This window comes from Taeniopygia guttata, chromosome Z (assembly GCF_048771995.1).
Source record: "Taeniopygia guttata chromosome Z, bTaeGut7.mat, whole genome shotgun sequence".
Taxonomy (NCBI): Eukaryota; Metazoa; Chordata; class Aves; order Passeriformes; family Estrildidae; genus Taeniopygia; species Taeniopygia guttata.
The window spans coordinates 65,639,654-65,663,178 of record NC_133063.1 but is presented as its reverse complement, the minus strand read 5'-3'; the positions used below and the strand labels follow the sequence as shown (position 1 = coordinate 65,663,178).

Here is a 23,525-nt window from a genome sequence, read left to right as displayed (position 1 = left end):
AGTACAAGACCAGAAGGTATTTGCTAAGTATTGAAATAAAAATTCATTGGTAAAGCATGACTTAAGCAATACATTCCTTACTAGATTATTCCTAGTTGGAAGTGATTTGTTTCTGCTCCATGAAGTCAGAGTTCGACAGGGAGTGGCAGCTGGCCTGGTGTTCTTTGGCAGTATTTCTTGGATGTTTCCAGTTTGCTGAACTCCAAAAGGAAATGTTCTGCTGAGGGTGCAAACACTGACAGAGGCATGCACACTGGTTTTAAATGGTGAAATACCCAGCTCCTATTAGGAGCAATTCATTCCACCACCCACTCACTCAAGAAAAAAAAAAGCAAAAATACACAAGAGAATTTTTCTAATCTACTGTAACTATGTTTAACAATTCATTATGACAAATATCTTTACCACTAGTAGTTGTTTTTGGGATTGACTCTTCATTTTTCCAGCATGGTGTCTGAGCCCAGTAAAGAATTATACTTTGAGAAATTCAAAGTCTGTGTGAATAGGTTCAAAATAAGGATAAATGTAGGTAAATAAAATTCTCTGCTTTCTTTCTACTGGCATTAAAGTAGAAATTACTTGTGGAAAGACAACAGAGGACAAGTGTCACTGGCTGATAGAGATGATAGGCAAAAGCAGCAGTAAAACTGTCTGTTATCCCTGTCACTGAGTTCCTTGATAAGTGTTTGTTTCTGAGCTAGCAAACACAGTCAGCTGAAGGAATTAACTTGGAAAAGAGGCCAAGGCATGAAATGGGGGTCCAGATAGGTAAGGGACAACTTCTGGAGGCAACAGAGTGACAGAATGAGTAGAGCTGGTAGAGACCACTGCAGGTCATTGGGTCTAAACTCACTTTTCAAGCAGGGTTATCCCAGAGCACATGGCACAGGTTTGCATCCACAGGGTTCTGGAACACCCCCAAAGGCTCCACAACTTCTGTGGTCAGTCTGTTCTGGTGCAGGGTCACCCATACAGTAAAGAAGTTCTTTCCCCATATTCAGGTGGAACTTATTGTGCATCAGTGTCTGCCCATTGCCTCTTGTCCTTTTTGCTCAGCACTACTGAAAAGAGCCTGATCTGCCCTCTTGATACTCTACCTTCAGATAATCATAGACATTGATGAGGTCCCATCTCAGTCATTTCATCTTAAGGCTAAACAAGCCCAGCTCCCTCTTCCTTTCCTTGCAAGGGAGATGCTCCAAATCCCTCATCATCTTTATAGATGCCACTGAACCCACTCCAGGTGCTCCATGTCTCTGTTGTCCTGAGGAGCCCAGAACTGGACACAGCACTCCAGGTGAGGCTTCACCAGGGCTGAGAAGAGGGGCAGGATCACCTTCCTCCACCTGCTGGCAATGCCCTTCCCAGTGCCCCCCAGACAGCACTGACCTTTTTGGCCCCCAGGACACGCTGCTGGCCCATGGACAGCTTTTGTCCACCAGGACCCCCAGGTCCTTCTCCACAGTGCTGCTCCCCAGCAGGTCAGCCCCAGGCTGTGCTGGTGCCTGGGGTTGTTCCTCCCCAGGTGCAGGACTCTGCATTTGATTTTGCGGAATTTCAGATGGTTCTTTGTCCATCTCTCCAGCCTGTCAAGGTCCTTCTGAAGGGCACAGTACTCCAGGTTGTCAGCCACTCTGCCCAGCTTTGTGTCCTCTGAATTTGCTGTGGAGGCATCTGCCCCCTCATCCAGGCCAGGGATGAATAAGTTGAACAGTACACTAGAGGGACACTACTAGGGACAGGCCTCCAGCTAGACCCTGTGACACTGATTGTAACCCTCTGGGATCTGTTGTTCAGCCAGTTCTTGATCCACCTCACTGTCTGTTCATCCAGCCCACATCCCTGAGTTTGTCTGTGAGGACGTTGTTAAGAGACAGTGTTGAAATCCCTACTAATATCAAGTAGACAATATCCACTGCTCTCCCCTTACCCTTACAAGCTTACTTTACAAACCCATGGTGACTACTCTGATCATCCTCTTGTTATCCACATGGACAGAGATGGTCCCCATCTCTGGATGGATGACACACTCTATTGCCCTTCCAGGGATGGGAGATGAGGCTAAGTAATGGGCAAGAGCTGGAAGTCACTTGTGGGATGAAGCCACTGACTGGGATGCTAAGGATGTGGGTGTACTGGTGATAAGAGTAAGGATGAATTCAGGAGGGTGAAGGAAATAGCACTGGACAATAAAGTGTGCTGAGATTGGTCAAAATTAATATGATGTGTATGAAGGCACCATGAAAAATAGAGGCAATCTTACTTATACCTTAGTTATCTCTTTATCACAATGGCAGACTTTTTTATAAAAGATAAACACTGTTAATGATTTTAGTGTGTTATGTAGCTTTAACAAATACTAGTTTCTTACTAGGGATAACGGTCTCCTGCCTTCTCTAAAATAGGCTTTCTGGAAAGGATTCAAACAAAGGAAAAGCTATGTTGACAGATTAAAGGTGCTTCAAGGCAATGTTGCTGCTATTGTTAAGGTAAGAACACCCAATGATTTTGGGCCAAGTATGTTTTAACCCTTGACATAGTCCATCACCACCTGGGAATCAGAGACGAGGAGCACAGGCTGGAGGTTTTCCAGAAATGTGCATGGTATTCAAAGTTGTTTAACTGATAGGTTAAGCAAATTGCTTCTTGAAAGCTCTGTGTTTGATTTCTAACAGGCTTTGCAGAACTTGAGGGGCTCTTGAAAGAGATTTCCTTACATGTCTCTTTCCAACACTGAACTAGAAAACATTTGGGATGGCAGTCTATTATTTCCTTAAAAGCTGTCAAATCTCTCTCTCTGAGAAGTGCTCACTTTTCTGAGATGCTAATGGGAGCAGTATGTCACAATTGGATTGTAGATCACAGATGGAATATCGTGACAGGCTCTCCTGTTTTTGAGGGAGATTGGTTTAGAATTTAGACCTGAAACCTGAAGGTATAAATTATTTCCAAGGTGGTAGAAACTTGAACTCAGCTTGATTTAGTGGCTTAATGGGAACCCCCTTATCTGGTCACTGGCCAGAAGGAGCCTGGTGGTACAGTCATCTATGACCCTGAGCACACAGGAACAGGATGCCTGCAGAAGCAGATATTCAAAAGTTAATATAAATACACACACAAAAGTTTGTGCAGTGTCCCTTAACTTTTTAAAAATTTTTATTTAATTTTCAGATTCAGTCATGGGTCAAAATGTGGCTAGCAAGGAGAGCTTACAGGAACCGCCTACAATACTTCAAGGATCATGTAAGTAATTTTTCTCCATTTTGAACATAAAGCATTGAAGCAAGATAATATGATTGCAGGAGCAGTTTTGGGAAACAGGAAAGAGGGTGCAAATTTTGAAGTATGTTTCTGAGCAGAAGTGCATCACAATTAATTATTTTGCTTAATCTTGATCCCCTTCAGAATGACCAAATTGTGAAGATACAAGCATTTCTTAGAGCAAACAAGGCCAGGGAGGACTACAGAACACTAAGTAAGTAGTAACATTTGGATGTTGTATGTCTGGGGACAAGTATGTTACTGTTTTTTGTCAGGGTTTTTTATAAGTTTCACATGAGATTTCTCAATCTCTTATTTAACTTCAAAAGTGGGTGCAAGTGTCTGTAACACAATTGTTCTTCAGCTGAAACTATTTTGCATAGCTGTACTTTTAAAGTGTGAAAAAAATATTGCTAACTGCCATAAACTTCAAATTTTCTGCATAGTGATCATTTTCCTGAGGGCTTTAGGGGTGTTCAGTCTTATGTCAACTAACAAGCCTATTTTCCAAACTGTAGTTGGTGCTGAAAATCCACCCTTGACTGTTCTGCGCAAATTTGCCTACCTCTTGGACCAAAGTGACTTAGACTTTCAAGAAGAACTGGAAGTAACAAGGTTAAGGGAGGAAGTGGTTACAAAAATTCGATCCAATCAACAGCTGGAGAAGGATTTGAACCTAATGGATATAAAGATTGGACTGCTGGTAAAAAACAGAATCACTCTTCAGGTCAGTGCGATCTGTTCAGGCTCCCTTGGTAGCATGCACTGAGCACTTCCCCTTGTTGAAGGGACTCAGGGTTACACAATCAGCTGAGGCTGGAAGGGATCTCTGGAGGTCATCTGGTCCAAACCCACTACACAAGCAGGGACACCCAGAGCAGGTTGCCCAGGACCATGTCCAGATGGCTGATTATCTCCAACAATCTGAGCAACCTGTACGAGTGCTCAGTCACCCTCAATTAGTCAAAATACTCCTAGCAAATTAAGTAATATCTTCACATGTTTCTGCCTTGTGCTAGATGTTGTTCTGTTGTCCTGCGTTGAATGTCCACCTGTTGTGGACAATAGTAATTACTTGGCAGATTTAAAATCTTTTTACATCTTTTCTGTGTTAGAGTAGACTCCTGATCATATTGAACAGCTTGTTCAATGCTAATTAATCATGAATTATAGGATCTCCTGTATAGAAGATCAGACCTCATACAATCATTGTAAGCAAGCAATATGGGTGAAAGATAAAGATGTTAAAAAACTGGGTAGAGAATAGCACAGCAAAATTTACGAAGTTGCTAATTAAGGTACTTGGAGTAATACTGCATTTAACATAGTTGTGAATATGTTCATTTTTGCAATCTGCCTGTTTTGTCAATATATAATCCGGAGTTTTGGCCATCTTTCTGCAGGACGTGGTACTGCACAGTAAGAAACTTAACAAAAAGAGCAAAAGTCAACTGAAAGAGATGGTTATGGTTGACAAACAGGGCATCAAAGGTTTGAGTAAAGAGAGAAGAAAAAAACTGGAGGCTTATCAACACTTATTCTATCTTCTACAGGTAAATTTTATTGCAAAAATTAATACAGCAGCATTTTTTTGAAGAAAAACTAGAAATATATTGTACTACTTTTTTTTTAATTATTGTAGTAATGATTATGAAAATATTTCCAAATAACATGCAGACTGCAGCAGACACTATGATCAGTTTCCAGTACTTCCTGTAATTGAGAAGATCCTTGTTGGTTTTAAAGTGTGCAGCAAATATGGCTGGTTTTTGCTTGCATACTTCTGTCTATACAGAATATTTTGCCTGAAAAGAAACGTTTACCTCAGTGTAGTCCGCGTAAATTACTGTCACTGATGGTGTACATTGCACATGGTAGAAGGAAAGTTGTCTGCAATGCAGTTCACAGAATACAACGCATCTGTTCTTGTGCTTTTTTTTTCTGATCTCACTGACATGTTTTTTAGAAGAATTTTACATCCTCCCAGGGCAGACACCCTCCAAAGTAGACATGTCGTGTGCGAAGTTTTCTTGGTAGATAGCTATTGTCATATGGTAAATTCTAGTTGTCATCAAATACATAGACCAGGTGCAGAGAAATACTATGCAGAAACTGCAAATAAAATCCTTAATGGAGCTTCTCACAGATTGTGCAGTTTGGGGTTTCTTATGTACTAGGATTTGCAGAAAAGTAAAAGATACATGGAAAAGTGACATATGTTTGAGTCAACATAACTGCTCTAGGCGTGAACAAATGTAGAGAGCTGCCCTCCAGCTGGGGAGAGTTTGTCCTGGACAATCATATACAAGTCTTTTTTTTTTTTTTTTTTTTTTTTTTTCTTTGTAGACTAATCCCACATATCTGGCAAAGCTGATTTTCCAGATGCCACAAAACAAATCAACAAAGTTTATGGATACAGTCATCTTCACTCTGTACAACTATGCCTCAAATCAACGGGAAGAATACCTGCTTCTCAAACTCTTCAAAACTGCTCTAGAAGAGGAGATAACGTATGTGCAAACACAGAAAGTATTCAGCCAGTTTGTGGTTTAGACAGTTCAATGAATGCTTCATGCTTAAAGGAAATTGGTGGTTAATCTTTAAACCTTTAAACTACCATAAAATTACACATATAATTTTATTACAGGAGAACTTTGTTTTCTGGGTGTTACTCTTAAAATTAAGTGATTGCTGATTCAAGGGAAAAAAACCTTTCTATGGCAGACCATATTCCTCTTTGAAAAAACGACTTGTAAAAAGATGCTAGGGCTTGGTTTGTGCTTGCATATGTAAGGGTAGAAAAAGTATTATCTTTATGTAATCTTATGTTCTGTAAGTGAAGATTAGTGGCTTATCCTGAAATAATGAAATGTTATTTTATGCCTTTAACAGATACTGGCTGAACAGGTATTTGGGTCTGAATCAGGTATAAATTAGCTGCCATGGACTATGCTGTGTTCCGGGACATAACTATAACACATGTAGAATTCAGATGGCAGCCTCCATACACCACCTTATTGCATATAAAAAACTTTAGAAATAGGCTATATAAAGAGGTTTCAACATAAAAATAGATTAGTTTTAAAAGTGTGGGATTTGAAAATATGGATAACTGCACATATAATTCAGAACCCTTCTGTTCCTGGTACAGCTCTAAGGTAGACCAGATCCAGGATATTGTTACTGGAAACCCCACGGTCATTAAGATGGTGGTCAGCTTCAGCCGAGGCGCTCGTGGACAGACCACTCTGCGCCAGCTCCTGGGCCCGGTGGTGAAAGAGATCATGGAGGACAAATCTCTCATCATCAACACTAGTCCTGTGGATGTTTACAAGGCATGGGTAAACCAGCTAGAAATGCAGACTGGTGAGGCCAGGTGAGTGAGGAAGCTGCACATATTGTAACATACACATGAGGAATCCCTCAGTTCTGCTTTCCTATTCTTTCTCTGACAAATCGTCCTGTACTCACGCTCATGCACCCCTTCCCATTCTTCTTCCACCAGAAAGATTTTTGGGGAGAGATGCTTGACAAACAGGTGCTTTAACTTGTCCTGAAAAACGAAAGGATCACTTTAATTGTCATGACCTTCCAAAGCCAATTACTGAATCTTTGTAGATGTAATAGATTATGCCATGGAACAACTTAAGTCTTTTTCTCAAGTTTTTTTACTAACAGCATGTTAGTAGTGTCCCAGGCTTTTGATGAATTATGCTGGGATAGGGATGTGGAGATGCATGCTTTATATTTGTATTCTACTTTTGTTATTAAGGGAAGGTACATGATAACATGTGCACTCCCAACTAAGCAAACTACTTACCAGTAATTTGGAAAAAGGAAGCCAAAGCATCTAAGACTTTTAGTAATAAAATCCAGCTTCAGTTGTGTTTGTCAGGTATTTGTTGACTGATGGCCCTTATGCAAATAAATACATTTGAGAATAAAATACTTTTTTAACCTGGTTTCATGTTTATTTTTTTGCTTTGCAGCAAACTGCCATATGACGTGACCACAGAACAAGCACTGACACATGCAGAAGTAGTCAATAAACTGGAATCATCTATTCAGAGTTTGCGAGCAGTAACTGACAAAGTTCTCACATCCATATTCTCTTCTCTCAATATGTTGCCGTAAGTGTTGTGTTAGGACTCTCCAAGCGGCAGTACACATGCAATTCTCTGTGATGGAGATCCTTTCAAATCCTTTCCATGCTTTCAAAGGCTTGCGATACTTCCTCTCGGATGAGATGCCCGGTAGAGGGAGTGGTTTCTCTGCCTGCTTTAGCAGCCTGGCAAGCCTCTCCCTGTACTTGAAACGTTTTGTGTTTTCCATTATCAACTCATTCTTGTGTGTCAAGGGAGTGTGCAAAAAGCCAGTAACTTTTTAAAAGCTGACTAGAATGATTGCTTTCTGTTTCATCTAAGTATTTTCCAATATTTTGCCTTTTCATCTGTTCTACATGTAGTTATGGAATGAGATACATAGCCAAAGTTCTGAAGAGCTCTCTCCATGATAAATTCCCGGATGCAACTGAAGATGAACTATTAAAGGTAAACTTCCTAGGGCATACTGTCAGCAGCTTGTTGTTTTAATGCCAAAGTGGATTTTTATTAACAATAGATATTCTAAGGAACTGGGAAAGCAGCATTTATTGAAGGAATTTGGCACTTCTTATTGAGTTGCAAAGGGGCTGAGGAGGGGGAGAAGATAATTCTGTTGCCACAATGTAGGTATGTTAATCTGGGTGCTCAGCAATTCTTATGGAAGAGGGTGCTCAACCTGTTTTGGATAGCAACTGTACTGACAAGGTTGGAGTTTATCTGACTGGGGCTTGGATTGGTAGTGAGGTCTTTGTCATCACCAATCCTTTCATTGGAGAACACTGTAGTCCTTTTTTGGTCCCCTATCTAAAGTTGTTAACATGTTAAGAAATTGTAATTTAAATCGAATGAGGAAGGTTTCTAAAAGAAAAGTTTGACTAGATTATACATGGCATTTGTACAGACTGAAAAATAAGGTGTGAGTGATAAGTATGGTACTGGCACAATGGCTATTGTTACTCTACCACAGCCATAGTGTCTCTTCAGAGGAATTAGGGGAATTGCTCCATAAGCCTTCCAAACAGCTGAGAGACTGACAACCCTGTCCAATTAAGACTATTTTGCACTTCAATAAAGACCCTTTTATTGGTGTTTAATTACATGGTTCTAAAAGTACAAGGTTTTCATTTTAGCAGAACTTCCCTATTCTTCACTGTCCATCACTCCATCGATACAGATTTAAAAAATTGCTCAGCCTATTAAAAAACTTGGAAAGCAAATGGAGTACCCACTTGAAAGCCTTTAAATGTGTAAGCTGGGAGTTCTGCAGGTGCATACATATAAGCTAAAGCAAATTGCAGAAAGCAAAGGCCTGCCTGTTTCTGAGACCAGGAATTCTTTAAAGTTGCCATCTTCAGAAGATGCTGTAGTATAGTTACAGTAACTGCAGTTTGGGAAATCTGTTCTCTAGAGTTACAGAGCTGCACTGCAGTCCAGTCCCTTTGATAAGGGTCCCCTTATCAATGAGTGCATTAAATGCTGCCAGTATCTGCAGGACTTCAGAGAATGAGCCTTGGGAGTGAAACCTTGCAAAATTTAGAAGACTTGTGTTTGTGTTTAACTCCATGTCTTGCATTAGCTGAACTACAGCCAGTATCAAATTGAAATGTGGTGGTAAAAGTCTATAACTGATGTTCACAGAGGTGTTGTAGGAGAAGTATCATGTAAGAGGTCCGTCCAGTTAGCCCCATAGGTAATGTGTGTCTTAAGGATTCTTCTAGCACCAGTCCCTATGGTCTAAATCAGAAGTAGAAATTATTGGTCATGTTTTGTAAGGTGTCACTCCAGTATGCAAAGGGCAGATCTCTTAACTTTTTTCTCCATTTTTTTAGGTTGTTGGCAACCTTCTGTACTATCGCTACATGAATCCTGCCATAGTTGCTCCTGATGGCTTTGATATAATTGATATAACAGCTGGGGGCCAGATACACCCTGACCAGAGGAGGAACCTAGGCTGTGTGGCCAAAGTCCTCCAGCACGCTGCTTCTAACAAACTCTTTGAAGGAGAAAGTGAACATCTGTCATCTATGAACACTTACCTCTCACAGACCTACCAGAAGTTCAGGTATGCACAGCCCTCACAAATACCTACAGAGTAAGAGCTTTCCTCTAGCATGAGTAAGGGAGGTGGACCTCTTGTTGATAGGAATTTCCTGTTCAAAATGTTAAAAATGTTGAGTGATATGGCAAAGAGAAATGCTCACTGACAAGGAAGCTGGAGCAGGAGTAACAGGTTGTATTTCAACTTATGCATTAATTTGAGATCATCTCTACTGTTTTGCTTGTCGTTCCTTACTGCAAGCACAGACTGAGAACAGACTGAGGTAACTCATTATCCAGAAGAATCAATGTCTGCTTGATTTGGGATCTGCTTGATTGATCTTGATTTCAGATCTGCTTGATCTGAATGCTTTGTCTGAGGAAAAAAAAATATTTGTCAGGAAAAAGTAGTAGAGTTTGTTTTTATTCTCTCATCTTTGCTGACAGATTCTATACAGATATCATTAGTTTATCTTGCAGCCATAGGGAACTGCATATTTTTGCTACATTCTGGGACACAAGTTCTTTGGGGTTACTGCCCATTCATTGCTATTACTTCATGGTACTGTTGAATTTTGCAATAAACTTGCACTCAGAATTTCTGTCTTTAGTGTCTCCCTTTTGTGAAAGCAAATGCACTGTTCATATAATGGGTTTCCTTGAGACATGTCAACCATGGATACAGAAACAATTCAACTTAGTAATTTTAATGAAGTATTTAAGGGCATTACATAAACATGAAGAAGCTATAAGGTAGAAAGTGTTATAGCAAGAATAACAAATGATAACAAAAGAGTCCTGTTATAGTCAGCCCTTGATTGCTATGAAAGGAAGAATCCCTCTCCTAATTAAGCTAACTTAAATATCTGTATGCCTGTGCTCTGTACTTTAACTAAGCCCTTCTTAGACAGCAACAGTGGCTGTCCTTAGCTACCTGTTCCCCTTTGGTACAATATTAGCAATGTTAGCTATGCTCAAAGCCATTAAGCCTGCCTAGATCTTTTACTCTGCATTTATGAACTTGTGCAGAAATTTGTCCACACCCTTCCTAAGCCTTTGAGATCATCTACCTTCACAATTCCTCCTGTAGCAATATTTAGAAATTTGCTACCTGTCACATAGAATTAAAATTTTCCTGCAGTTTCATTATTTTTTGGACTAATTAATGAATTCTGCATATATCTCATGCAATACCACTGTGATTTTGTACAATGTGATGTGTAGTCTCCAGCTTTTCCTCTCCAAAGTGAAGATTCTCAGCCCATTTTCTTTCTTCTTTTTTCCTTTTAATTACTCTTTTCTGATACTTCAAAGGTGCTGTGAACCTGAAACGTGCAGCCTGTTCAACACCATCGGGCTAGCATAATATGGCTCCTGGAGCAAACCCATAGGCATAATCTAAAACACTGTTTTTCCCAGCTGCCGCACTTCAGGTCTTATCACTTCAGAAAACAAAATGGTTCTCTACAAGAGGATCTTGCTGGTTCTTGGTGGTCTGTGCACATCCCAGAATAAGTCAGTAGCTTGGTGAGACACCAGATGTTGTTTTGGGAAGAAGCAAGTCTCAGTACTCCATGTGCATGCTAGTCACATTAAAGTAACACTTCAACCATGCTGCATTTTTTTCCTCTCAGGATTCTTATATTTATAAACAATACTACATTTTCTCTCATTTTGAGTAGCTCCTTTTCTGCCAAACGGCAATGTAAACATCTGTGAGACAAATGGGAATTTTGTGCATCTATTTCAATCAATTCCTTCTCAGCACACCTCATACTGCAAAGTGCCTTCGTAAAATAAGAGAGAAATCCTTTTATAATTTCTAGGCCATTAATAGATATTTCTCTAAGTCCTTAAAATTTACCTTGTTTAATAAGTAGTGGAAAAAACCCAACCCCTTTAAAACAGTTTTCTACCAGCTATCCAGGAAAGAGAAGGCTTCATCACTTGTATTGATGTATTGCCTCCTTGAAACATTGAGGGTAGATTGGAGGTTATAAGACAAACATTATGCATGGCAAAGACATGACTGTGGCTTTTTTTTATACAGGCTAAATAAAGTGAATTTATAAGGGACAATTATTGAAGTCTTTCTCATTTTCTCTTAGGAATTTTTTTCAAGCAGCATGTGATGTTCCTGAACCAGAGGAGAAATTCAATATTGATGAATACTCTGATATGGTGACCCTTAGCAAGCCTGTCATATATATCTCCATTGAAGAAATTATTAATACCCATTCAGTAAGTCAATCAAAACAGACTAGTTAATGGACTATAGCATACAGATTATCAAATATTTGCAGCTAACACTCCTGGGGGAAAGCTTAGTTTTCATTCTTATTTTTGAAGTAATTTCTTCTCTTCATCTCTGAAATGTTCTGAAGCTGAATATTAGATTTTTTTTTTCCTAGGAAAAATGCAAATGCTGCTTTCATGCACAAGCATCATCTTCAATAATAATTAGTGTGTAACACTTTCTGATGAGGGGAAAGAACAATTATGTTCCAGTCTCGTGTAACATTTCTAACTTGTCTTGGGTAAGAAAGTGAAAGCAGTGTGAAGGAAAGCCTTTGGGAATAGAAATTGTATGCTGTGGCTCTGGCATTCTGTCACGTGACTTGTTGGAAGCAGATGAAAACATTGGATTTAGAACAATTGATGCTGTGGTATCACTCCTGTTCTTACTGTGGGTAAAGAGCAAAATAACTGCAGTCTGAAGTATGACCTAATAGGGTGCAAGTTAAATATTTACCACATGTTCCTCCTAAAACTGGGATACCACCATCTGTTTCCTGGCTTGCAATATGTCCCCAGTGTGTCCCCCTGCCCAAGTCAAAAAAAAAAAAAACCCACAACGTTCCCCTGAAAAAAAAAAAAAAAAAAAAAGCCCACAAACACTACAAAGGAATCTCTCCCGAATACTGCCAGATACACTACGGAAAAGGTAGAACAGCCAACTCACAGTAGGCCACTCTGAAAATTAGTTTCATTCAAGTAATAATAATCTGAAAACTAATAACTTAATCTGCTAAAAGAAAATCTCTGGTTTGTCTTTGTGCCTGTTCTTTTAATTTTTGAAGCAACATACCTATGCCTGCAGATAATGACCGGAAGTTATATGTGAACATTAGTCCTTTTTGTGAGTCCAGTGACTGGCATAACATGTCTATTAGGTGCAGTGGGTGCTGCAGTGCTGGTTCCTCACTTAGAAAATACAGTCCTTTCTAAAAGGTATCACTGACACTGTTGCAAGCTACTGGGATGGATATACAGAAAATAGGTGTCTTTCTATGGATCACTATCTTTATTCCTTTGGGTGTTAAGGATGCAGCACCAAAATGCTCTGCTTGGGATTATCATCCTTTATTCTGTGACGATTAGGAATTTTTAAATCCTCATTGCAAATCTTCTGCTCAGCCATGATATTTAGTACTCCAGAGAGAATAGCTGGAGGAACAAGACAAGCTGTTTTTACAGCAAGGGCAACTCTAAACTCTAGCCCAGAATCCAGGGTGCTTCCTGGCCTTGGGAAGATCTTCCATAATCCTGATCACGACTGTGATCTGTGTCTCTGTTTTTCAACATTTGGTTTCCAGACTTAGTTTCAAGTATAAAGATACCAGGAAAGCTTTTTCTGGATGATGATTTCATTCACATTTGTTTATAGCTGCTTTTGGAACACCAAGATGCCATTGCCACTGAGACTAATGACCTGCTGAATGAATTGCTGGAAGGTCTGGGACCTGTTCCTGATATAGAATCTTTCCTTGGTATGCTATTTTTTGTCTTTATGGGTAACTTCATTTTAGGGGCAGAATTATACAGAGACTTGACTTAAATGCTCTTGTGTCTCTCAGAGCAATAGCTTCTGTTTCTCTGTTTACTACAGAATTATTTTCCATATGCTTACTGTAACATTGCACCTTATATTTGAACGTTTTTCTTAACTGCAATATTCACTCTAAAATTTAATGTGTGATTCAAAATCCAAACATTACTAATATTTTGAATGGTCCACTCGTGCAGATAGGAAAAAAGTGATTTTTTTTTTTAACAATCTGGTCTTAAGATTTGCTAGTGTTGGGTAGAAACTTAGAAAAACTATACAGAGAATTCTAAAACCAGACATTTTTTTCTTTTGCTACTTAATTATACAAATAAAAATTAATTTTTAATTTGTATAATTTCTTAGAAAGTAATGCATTTGACTGATACTTAATTTGCATTTATTGTAGAAAAGTCTTTAGAAAGTAGCTAGTAGTCATGGGTAACACCAACATTCAAGTGAATAGCCTGTTAACATAGCTGATACTCTTCCATTCTTCATTATCACTGCATGTTAGAATGAAGGATGTTACATTGTTTGTATTATTTGAGAAGACAACGTGGAAGTCTTTTGCACATCAGGAGCCTGAAAAGCAAGGATTGGTGTAATTTCCAAAATACTGTAACTGGGCTTATAAATAGCTAAGTTATTGTTTTGATTGTTCAATGTCCAAAAAAAGACTGCTTCTAAGAGGAACTATGTGGAGGCACAATATAATAAGATTAGTATTTCTGATTGTTTACATGATTCATGTAGGTGCTTGTTTGCTTCATGTACTGAGTCATGAGAAAATTGGAACACTTGGAGTAAAATATGTTTCCTTTTAGGGGAAGGAGCTGTTGATCCCAGTGATCCCAACAGGGAAAGTACACTGAGTCAACTTGCAAAAACAGAGATTTCACTGTCTCTAACATGCAAATATGAATTACGAGAAGGTGAAGATCAGGATCTCAAAAGTTTGATGATAAAGTAAGTTTTGCTCAAGCACTTACATTCTGCTTATTGTCTGTTTTTAAATATTGTTTTTTAAACATTTACCCTGCCTAAATGCATTTCTGAGGTGCTGAGTGCATTCAGTTGTCAAAAGCCAGTTTGTGTTCAGTGCTACTTAAACTTTTGGAAAAATCAGAAGAACAGTCAGTTTTTCCAGAAAAAGAAGTATATTGCCATTTGTGTTTTGGAGCATGACTGCATCATTATCTAGGAAACATTTTCTTGTGAAGCTGTAAAAGCACTCTGCTTTAAAATGCCACAGCCTTGGGAAAGCAGAGATGAAAAGCAGTCTTTTCTGATGAAAAGGGTCAGACAGTATTACCATGTCCTTTCCTCCCACTCAAAAATAAACACTTTCCTGATATCCTTCCATCAGCCATTTGAAAAGAATGTAACTGTTACTTCAGCAGGAATAGTGCATGCTGCATGCTTTTATCCAGGAAAGAAAATTGTGTTTATTCTGTCTTAGAAACAAATTTAAAAATGGCTACAGGGATACTCTGGAATACTTTATAGTATAGGCTACTTTATAGTAAAAATGAATTACATCACAGCACTTTGTTTCACATTATTGGCACCCATCTTTTGATGTTATTTCAATGTATGCAGAAAAGGGATTGGCCTACTTAAAATCCTAGTGCAATCTGAGTAAGGAGGAGAACAGAATGCTGCTCTCTTCTATTACTGTGCTTATACGTACCTCATAGGTGTGAAGGCAAAAGTTCATATTAAAAGGGAAAGACAGCACAAATAACTAGTAGGACAGACATGGGCCATAATTCAAATCTGATCTATTAAGCTGTTTGGGTTTTCTTTAATCAGAAATAAGTATTCTGGATTTGTTCAATGGTGTGAAGTTTTACTTCTGAAGAAGCAACTGTACCTAAGTGGACTATCACTTTAAACTATTAGGTTATGTCATAGAAATGTTGACATTATTTAGACATTTTTCCTTGGAAACTTAAACTGCATCTTCAATTTTCTGTTAATTGTTAAGAATAATGAGCTATTTCAGTACTCATGTCCTCTAAATTAATAGAATTCTGTAGCAGGATGTTCTTGGAAGTATTATGAACGAATAGGCAGCAGGAATTAGATAAATTCTAACCAAGAAAAGAACTGGTTAACATATCAGGGTGTAGCAGCTTCCCTTTTTTAGCAAGGAAATGCTTCTTGTCTGTTGTTGCTAGAGAAGTATCTGTCCTTAAGCGGTTTGCGTAAATGCACTGCATCAAATGAAAAGTTTCTTCAAAGTTTAGCAGTTCTGAGTACATTTCAACTTTATTCAGTAAATATGACCCTTAATGGAACGATGAGTAGCTCAGGCTTTTCAAATGTTATATTTCTGTCTACTGTTTTGTCATGATCACAATTAAAATCCACATGTGAGTTGTTGCTTGTATTTTATTAACAGTAACTGTTTTACTGTGCTAGTTTTCTAAAATAAGTGGAGGGAAGCTTACATGTATTTCTCTATTCAGACTATGTAGAAATCAGATACTTAGTCTTAAAGCTGTTAAAGGAAGCTGTGAAACATAAAAAGCTAGAAAGCGAATTGTACCAATAATCCATAACAAAGGGGGAGTTTACTACTTTTATGGTTGAAAAAGTTGCATGTACAAGTGATAACTCTTTTGTAATATCCATATATCCTTTTAAAAGGACCAAAAGACTCATTGTGGATGTGATACGAACACAACCAGGGGATACGCTCTCAGAAATATTAGAAACACCAGCCACTGCACAACAGGTAAGTGTTATACTGGGCCTGAATAGGGAAGGAAGTATTTTTTTACAGCTATTTGAAAGCCTTAATAGACCTCTGACAGCTTTCTCCATCACATTCCAATAATGAAATTGTCTGTTGGTGGTTTTAGACTATTCAGATCTAGAGTCTTCAAAATATGAGACTTGTATAGTTGGGTTTTTTTTTGCTGCATAATTTGAAATAGCTTCAGAGAGAAACAAAATGTGAGCTGTGAGCTAGATTAGACTAAAATATTTCTTCTTGCTGTATTGGAATCACTAGAATATGACTAGAATATTTTTTTTTTAATATATTTTTTGTAAACATGGTCTTTTCTCTCCTATATTATAATACAACAAATAGCCTGAGATTAATCTCTCTACTCTTCTTTTGTCCCCCTCATTAAATTCAGTATTGTAACTCAAGTTGCCTGACCCTTTAGTTTATTTGCTTAATCTCTACAAGCAATTCTCAGGAAACGACTGCTATCCTTGGTACGGGAATTGAGTGAGAAGAGCTCACAGTTGAAGTCTTTCCCATAGACACTGACATGCAAAACTGCATCTTAATAATGTGCAGAGTTTAGTTCACCTCAGTGTGTGCATATGTAGGAAACACCTGTGAGATCCGGGCAGTCTTCCCACAACTTGGTGAAGTCATTGAGCCTGGCTGAATTAGACATTTTGAATAACTCAAGTATTGTCACTACATAGCTGAAGTATGTCCAAAGGCATAGTAAATGGGGTACTTTGAGACCAAGTAGTAATACGACATAAAGATTGCACTCTGATTCTTGATAATCTCCTATTCAATGTACTTGAGAATTCAATGTACTTAAACATTTAACAGTTATTAAAATCTAGAAAATAACTGTTCTGGATTCTTTCCCCCCCGCCAGGAATCTGAGAATTTGAAACTTGTAGAAAAACGTGCCATCTTAGATTCCAAAACTCCAGAGAAAATGAAGCAGAATCAGTCTTTTTTTGAAGATGGGCAGCTACCAATAGAACAAAAGAAAAGGAAAATTCAGAGAAATCTCCGGACATTGGAACAAGCAGGACTTGTGTCTTCAGCAACTAAGTACCAAGAAATTATAAATGAGATTGCTAAGGTAAACTGAATTTTTCCCTGTATATCAATGTTTTTTAGCATCTAGCCTAAATCCATTCCAATTAGAGAAGTAAAACACATATTTTTCAGGGAATGCTACACTAAGCTACTCAAGTATCCACATACGAAGCAATTGTTTTCCTTCCCTGACAAAATAATGAAAGACAGTACACTCCTGAATAACTGTCTGAAATGAATGACAAGAAACTGCAACCTTTGTTATCTGAATCTGATATTGAATTTGATGCTGCTGATGATTTAACTCGTCCTCTATAATGTTTCAATATAACTTTGTATTAACAGTAAATGGAATTGCTCAGTGGTGTTTCAATTAAGAATGGCTGTGGTCTTGGTAAGGTTTCAGAAGTCTTAAACCCCCATGAAATATTATTTGATTGGTATTAACACTGATCTGCTGTGGTTGGGCAGGACTCAAGAAGAATAGTGGGCCAATGTGGTGCCCATCCTGGTGCTGATAAAGCACAGGGACTGTTCTCAACAAATCCTATTCCACATCCACAACCCATACTGGCCATAAGAACTTTAATATATTGAACTACCTTTAGCACAAGCAAAGAGCACAGCAAAGTTCAAGACCACTTCTAAATATGAGTAGCAATGCGATTGCCATGGAAACAAACTGTAGTACTCCCTGCAGGTACTGTTCTTGTAAGAACTAACATGATAGTTTTGTACTTTCTCTCAGTAATTAAGGCAGATTTTGTAATTACAAATTGGAATGGAAATGAACTGAGGCTTTTTAAAATTTAAAATTAATAAAATAATTACATTAATTTATTTAGGATATCCGGAATCAAAGAAGATACAGACATCATCGAAAAGCTGAGTTGGTGAAACTCCAGCAGACTTTGAATGCCCTTAACTCCAAGACAGCATTTTATGAGGAACAAATTAATTATTACAACACCTATATAAAAACTTGCTTAGACAACTTAACAAGAAAGTAAGTTGAGTCTTTCTTTCATTTAATGTGTCTTTTAGTGTGTTTTATCAAGACGAAGAGGAGGTGTTACTCTGTAGTTTAAAGTTTGACAGTCTACAAAAGGTCCATGAGAGTTGCTAACTGTGTCAGCATATGGATATTAAAGTCTTGCATTTATTTAAGATGGCCTTGGAGAAAGAAAAGTCTATGTAAAGAGATGTATAGATGTTTTCAATATATTTAATTGCTGCTACTTTGCAGATCCATTTGCAAGGTCAGAGGTCATGAAGTTTTGGGAAGTAATTATTGGTTTCTTCCTTTTTTTAAAGGTTTGAGGTTTGTCATAGAATGGAAAAGGGGGAAATAAATGCCTAAATAATTTTACCTTTCAGATATGACAGAGTTACTTGAAAGCAATCTACCCACCAATTCCACCAAAATGTTAAAATGAAAGCATTTTACTGACGTGAATAGGAATTTTCCTAGTGCACACTTCATTGATCCAAAAATTAACTCTAATTACAGAGTATTTACCATTTATGTCACCTTAAGTTTACAAATTGCAATTTTGAACTGAAAATTGTGGATTCTTTAGGATCAGAGTTGCATTTCACAATAGAATTGAAAGAAGTGCTAAAAAGATGATTCAAAATCATTGGCAAGATGATTTACTGCATACTAAAAAATTCTTCCAACTCTTAGATTTTTTGGGATGTTAATTTTGGTTTTTTTAGATAAGTTCAAGAAAGAGTGAAAGAAAGTTAAATATGGCTAGAAGAGTAAATGAAGTATTAAGAGTCTGACAAACACATCAAAAACCAGTTTTCTTGTTCTCTTTCCAGAAATTCACGGAGGTCAATTAAATTAGATGGAAAAGAAGAGGTGAAGGGAAGCAAAAAGCTGAAACAGACCTCACTAAAGTACACAGCTGCAAGACTTCATGAAAAAGGTGTCATCCTAGAAATTGAAGATCTTCAAACCAATCAGTAAGTGCAGTACAAATCAATTCCAATCATTTTCTGATCAACAATTTCTGAAAAGATCTGGCTTTTCATAAAAGAAATCCTTATTTCCTGTGCCACAGCTAAAATTACCTCAGACCTCTGTATTCAGAAGGATGCTACAGTGTAATTGTTATAATTATTTCTTTTTACTTTATACCTTGCTCTGTGATTACCTTGGGAAAAATATTTTAACAAACCAGCCCTAGCACCGTCTTACATGAACAAGTGTGAGTTTGGCAGCAGACTCACTATTAACAACCACATTTTTATGCAGTTGTAGCAATCCTTTTTCAAATCTTGACCAGTTACTTTCAAATAACTTAGTAAACCTCAGGTTTTGTGCTCTTCCTCACTATGGCAGGGTAAATGGATGTGGTGGTTTAACATCCCTTTTGTATTCTTCCATTTTGAGGCGGTGGTAGTGAAAGTCTTCCATTTTCTGCACCTTCCCCTCCACCTTCTGCACAGAAATATTTTTTCAGGTTTTTTCTTTTTCTATTTTTTTTTCCCTAAGTGGATTCATCAGGTAAAGGAAGCCACATGAGGCAAATATGAACCTGCAAGGAGATGCTTGGGCATGGCAGAAGGAAAATTTGGTTGTCCTGTTTCTATCTGCTGGGTGTTGGATCCAATTTGTTCACTGAACTTCCCAAAGACTTTTCTTTTTTTGTTGTCTTGTTTTGTTGCATTTTTTGTTTGTTGGTTTGGTTTTGATTGGCAGATTTGTTTTGTTTTGTTTTGTTTTTTTGTTAGTTGTTTTTTTTTGGGGTTGGGCTTTTCTGGGGGGTTGTTTCTCCAGTACAAAAGACTTCGGAATTCTGTATTTCATACTACCAGAAAGTCTCTAAGAAGACCCTATATGGAGTGCAGTGCAGGGAGGGATGGAGTGATTCTTTTGACACCAATGATTGTCAAAGTTTTATGTTCTGAAGGCTTTTTCCCCAAAACTGTCTCCGGATTATACGCAACTGCACAGCCTATGTATTCAATTACCTTTCTTGTTTCAAGGTTTAAGAACGTGATGTTTGATATCACACCTGGAGAAGAAGTGGGTGACTTTGAAATCAAAGCAAAATTTTTAGGAGTTGAGATGGAAAAAGTGCAGCTCCATTTCCAGGTTTGAATTTTGTTCCTTTGCTATATAGCTGCTGTTGCATTTCCTGTAACTACAAACCTTTTCAATATTTTTTTCACATGTATCCATGAACCAGTCAATCAGTACAGAGCAGCAGCTAATATGAAGAATAATTACATAACTTCTGCAGCATGCTGGGCATGGGCATTGAATTAATGTTTATCTTGGGCCAACTACATGAAATCAACCACTGCATTAGTTCAGGTGGCAAGCAGGAAATACTAAAAAAAAAAAAAAAAAGGAAATACACAGAAAACAGTGTTTTGTCTGGTTTGCTGTTACTGACCATCTGTAGCTTAGGATGTAGAGGACACACAATGTTTTCTACATGTATCCCAATACTTGCTTGCAATTGTTTAAGTTGTGAAGAACCTGGAGTTGGTGATGTTTATCACACCTTGTTACTGTAAGGTATGGATTTAGACAGACACTAATGATTTTTTTTCTCATTTCAGGATTTGCTTCAGATGCAGTATGAAGGTGTGGCTGTAATGAAAATGTTTGATAAAGCTAAAGTGAATGTGAATTTGCTCATATTCTTGTTGAATAAGAAGTTTTATGGAAAATAAGTACTTTCAGATATCGTGGACTTCATCAATCAGTGGGAAGTCTATTCAGTATTTTTTTGCGTATAAATATTTGAAGTTTGTTGTTGGATGCTTGTTAAATTTTAAAAACACACCCTAAAACACCAAATGTTCAGAGGAATGTACACAGTGCCTTTTCAGCATTTATAACAAAACAGAAAACCAAGAAATCAATTCATTTAAACAGCTCAAGATTTCATTGGTGTTGGTACTTTCAAATCAAAATATTTTTTAGGACACACAGCTATTGTGTAGATTTTAAAGTAGACAGAAATTGAATTTAGTTAAATACATAAACCTCTTCCTATTGAAACATTTTTAAATTACCTCAGATACATAATATAGCTGATACTAGACTTTAAGTATTTACCAAAATAAAACCTAATTTGTTTCTAAGGGATAGTTTGAGCAAATATTTAGCTACATACTAGGCCTATTTTGTGGCAGTTGTCAATTGCAAAGCAAATGTATTGTGCAATTCAAAAAATATTATAGGTAATTATAGAGAGACAATAACGACTTGCTTCCCAAAACTATATTTTGCAATTCATTCCTACTAAATGCACTACTGCCTTGTGCAAAATGACATTTTCTATTTTCACAGCCTTTGGAGTGGTATTGGGGAAATCTGAATAGCGAACAGTTATTCAGTTTGAAGTATTTGAATACCTAAATTGTGCCTGTCTGTCTTTTTTTTTTTTTTTTTTTTTTTAAGAAAATAAATGCAATAAAATCAGTATTTAGATTGGGTTTTTAAAATATTCTTTGGAGATTGTTCTATGTAAAATAAACATTACCTAATTAAACTGGCTTGGTCCCTAAATTTCATTTCAAGGAATTATTAAAGCTGCAACCAAACGGTAATTGAAAGAATTTCTTTTAGTGCTTTTATAAAATTGCATGTAATTAAGCCTAACTGTCTCCAGTACACTTGAGGAAAGCTGCTCAGCAGTAATACTTCATGGCCTTTATGCCATTGAATATGATGATGATTTTGCATAGGAACTATCACTTATACCTACAGAGCAAAAGTTTGTGCCATCGGTAATGTGACCAATAGAAGATACTTCTTTCCCTCACTTTTCTTGTGACAAACACTTCAAAAGATAGTGAGAAATTCTGGAATTAATTATAAAAGCAAATATTAAATAAGTATTAACTCTGGTAAGAGAATAGAACAGTGTTAAGTCACTGGCAGATATATGGATTACAAACTCAGCTGATATACTAACTGATGTGTGGTGTTACACAGGCTGAAAAAATTATTACATTTGCTGGAGATATTAATTTATGTATGACATTAAGTTTGAACACATGACTACTTTAAAACAGTTAAAATCCCTAATTAAAGGATTAAAAAACTACTCTGTGATTCCATTTTTCTTCTAGCTGGTTATGTAGAAACCATTTTAATATGACATAAATACTGCAGTATTGATACCCCGCTTCACTTAAAATAGCTGGATAGAAAAGTGAAAACAGTGCTTTGTTTTGCCTTCCGAATAAGAGAACTGAATTTTACTTGAATATTAATTCAATTCCCAATCTTTTGTTCCCCTTTTTATTTGCAACAGACTTGACTAATGGCTGTATTTTTAAAAAACTCTAGCTGAGCACTAAATCTGGCACAGGTGTGATGTTGCTCCTAAGGACGGACTCTTGAGGCAATGTGTCAAAAGCCTGGAATTGTGCTGGTGTGAGACATGCCAGAGACCCACAGCCTTTATGGAAGTAACTCCACTCCTGGTTATGCAATTTTGTGTGATATACTTGCACATCTAGTACCTGTCTGGTTCTAATGCAAATAGCGCATTCCTCAGTTATTTCCTGGAGCAGGCAAGCTTGGAAAAGCTTCTTTGGTTTCCACATAATGACAAGTATGAATGGTATAATCTGTGTACCCGCATGCCCCTTTTCCAGCCTGGGCTTCCTGTTCTTCCTAGTGCACATCAAAGAGTAATTTCCATTTAATGCCTTTGAACTCCTTTATAGCTTTTTTCCTTAATTAGGTAGTTCCATTTAGGGCCTTGTCACTGAACAATAATATGAACCCTGCTGAAAAGGATTGACCACAATGTTTTCTTCCTCCATGTAAGACTGATGGTAGTGTGAAGTACCATACAAATGATGTTATCACTCACTGCTGCTGACAGCTACTAACTACAAAAGAAAATGTGTTTTAGAGGCTACTGTAAGATGCAATGTGGGGAACTTCAACATTAGAAAGGACTTGCTGAAATCAGCTTCAATCATGAAATGGTGGTGTGGAAAGACTTGCATTGCTGGTCCAAAATCTGAGAAAAAAAGCCAGTACAACTGAATTGGGCCTATGCATCGGTTGTCACTACAGGAGAGAATGCATCTTTCTTTGGATCTCTCAACTTTGTCCTCCTTAACTGGTGGCAGTGAAAAGAAATTATAAGAGGCAATAGTCTTAGCCTGTTAACCACAAGGCTTGCATTTTTCTATCACATGTCTTTAGAGTTCACTAAGAGTGCCTGGCAGCTTACTTAGTTTATTTTGGAATTTTTCCATTCTCAAGGGCCTCTAAAGATAAAAAGCTACCCACAAAATTGCAGAACAACATCCTTCTGCTTAGGCCAGGCAGACAGGAACACCAACACAAGCACTAGATTTGTTCTGTTTCACTTTGCACTGATCCGTGGACCTCCTTTAACTGTCCAACTTTCTTTTAAAGAATACAGGAGTAAAACAACCTTCATTCCCAGAAAATCCAAACACTGACAGCCACATGTGATTTCAAAAAGTTTGTAACAAG

At 37.6% G+C, this 23,525-nt stretch overlaps 1 protein-coding gene across 10 annotated transcripts in view; it reads left to right on the top strand.

Annotated features, from left to right (window-relative positions):
• Nucleotides 1-21,552, top strand: part of IQGAP2 (IQ motif containing GTPase activating protein 2) — a 123,890-nt gene extending 102,338 nt beyond the window's left edge. For 7 of the 10 annotated variants that reach the window (XM_072922708.1, XM_072922707.1, XM_072922712.1 and 4 more), the window contains 19 exons: nt 2,406-2,489; nt 3,172-3,243; nt 3,406-3,475; nt 3,780-3,988; nt 4,665-4,814; nt 5,608-5,771; nt 6,413-6,637; nt 7,251-7,391; nt 7,727-7,811; nt 9,194-9,426; nt 11,510-11,642; nt 13,069-13,171; nt 14,055-14,196; nt 15,883-15,970; nt 16,866-17,078; nt 17,881-18,041; nt 18,863-19,006; nt 20,033-20,141; nt 20,615-20,989. In XM_072922708.1, the coding sequence (XP_072778809.1) occupies nt 2,406-2,489; nt 3,172-3,243; nt 3,406-3,475; nt 3,780-3,988; nt 4,665-4,814; nt 5,608-5,771; nt 6,413-6,637; nt 7,251-7,391; nt 7,727-7,811; nt 9,194-9,426; nt 11,510-11,642; nt 13,069-13,171; nt 14,055-14,196; nt 15,883-15,970; nt 16,866-17,078; nt 17,881-18,041; nt 18,863-19,006; nt 20,033-20,141; nt 20,615-20,728 (2,640 nt within the window). In that variant the 3' untranslated portion in view covers nt 20,729-20,989. Of the gene's footprint in view, nt 1-2,405; nt 2,490-3,171; nt 3,244-3,405; nt 3,476-3,779; nt 3,989-4,664; nt 4,815-5,607; nt 5,772-6,412; nt 6,638-7,250; nt 7,392-7,726; nt 7,812-9,193; nt 9,427-11,509; nt 11,643-13,068; nt 13,172-14,054; nt 14,197-15,882; nt 15,971-16,865; nt 17,079-17,880; nt 18,042-18,862; nt 19,007-20,032; nt 20,142-20,614 lie in introns of all 10 variants that reach the window. The other 3 variants (XM_041711102.2, XM_041711099.2, XM_041711097.2) reach the window with 1 other exon arrangement.
• The last annotated feature ends 1,973 nt before the right edge of the window (nt 21,553-23,525 follow it).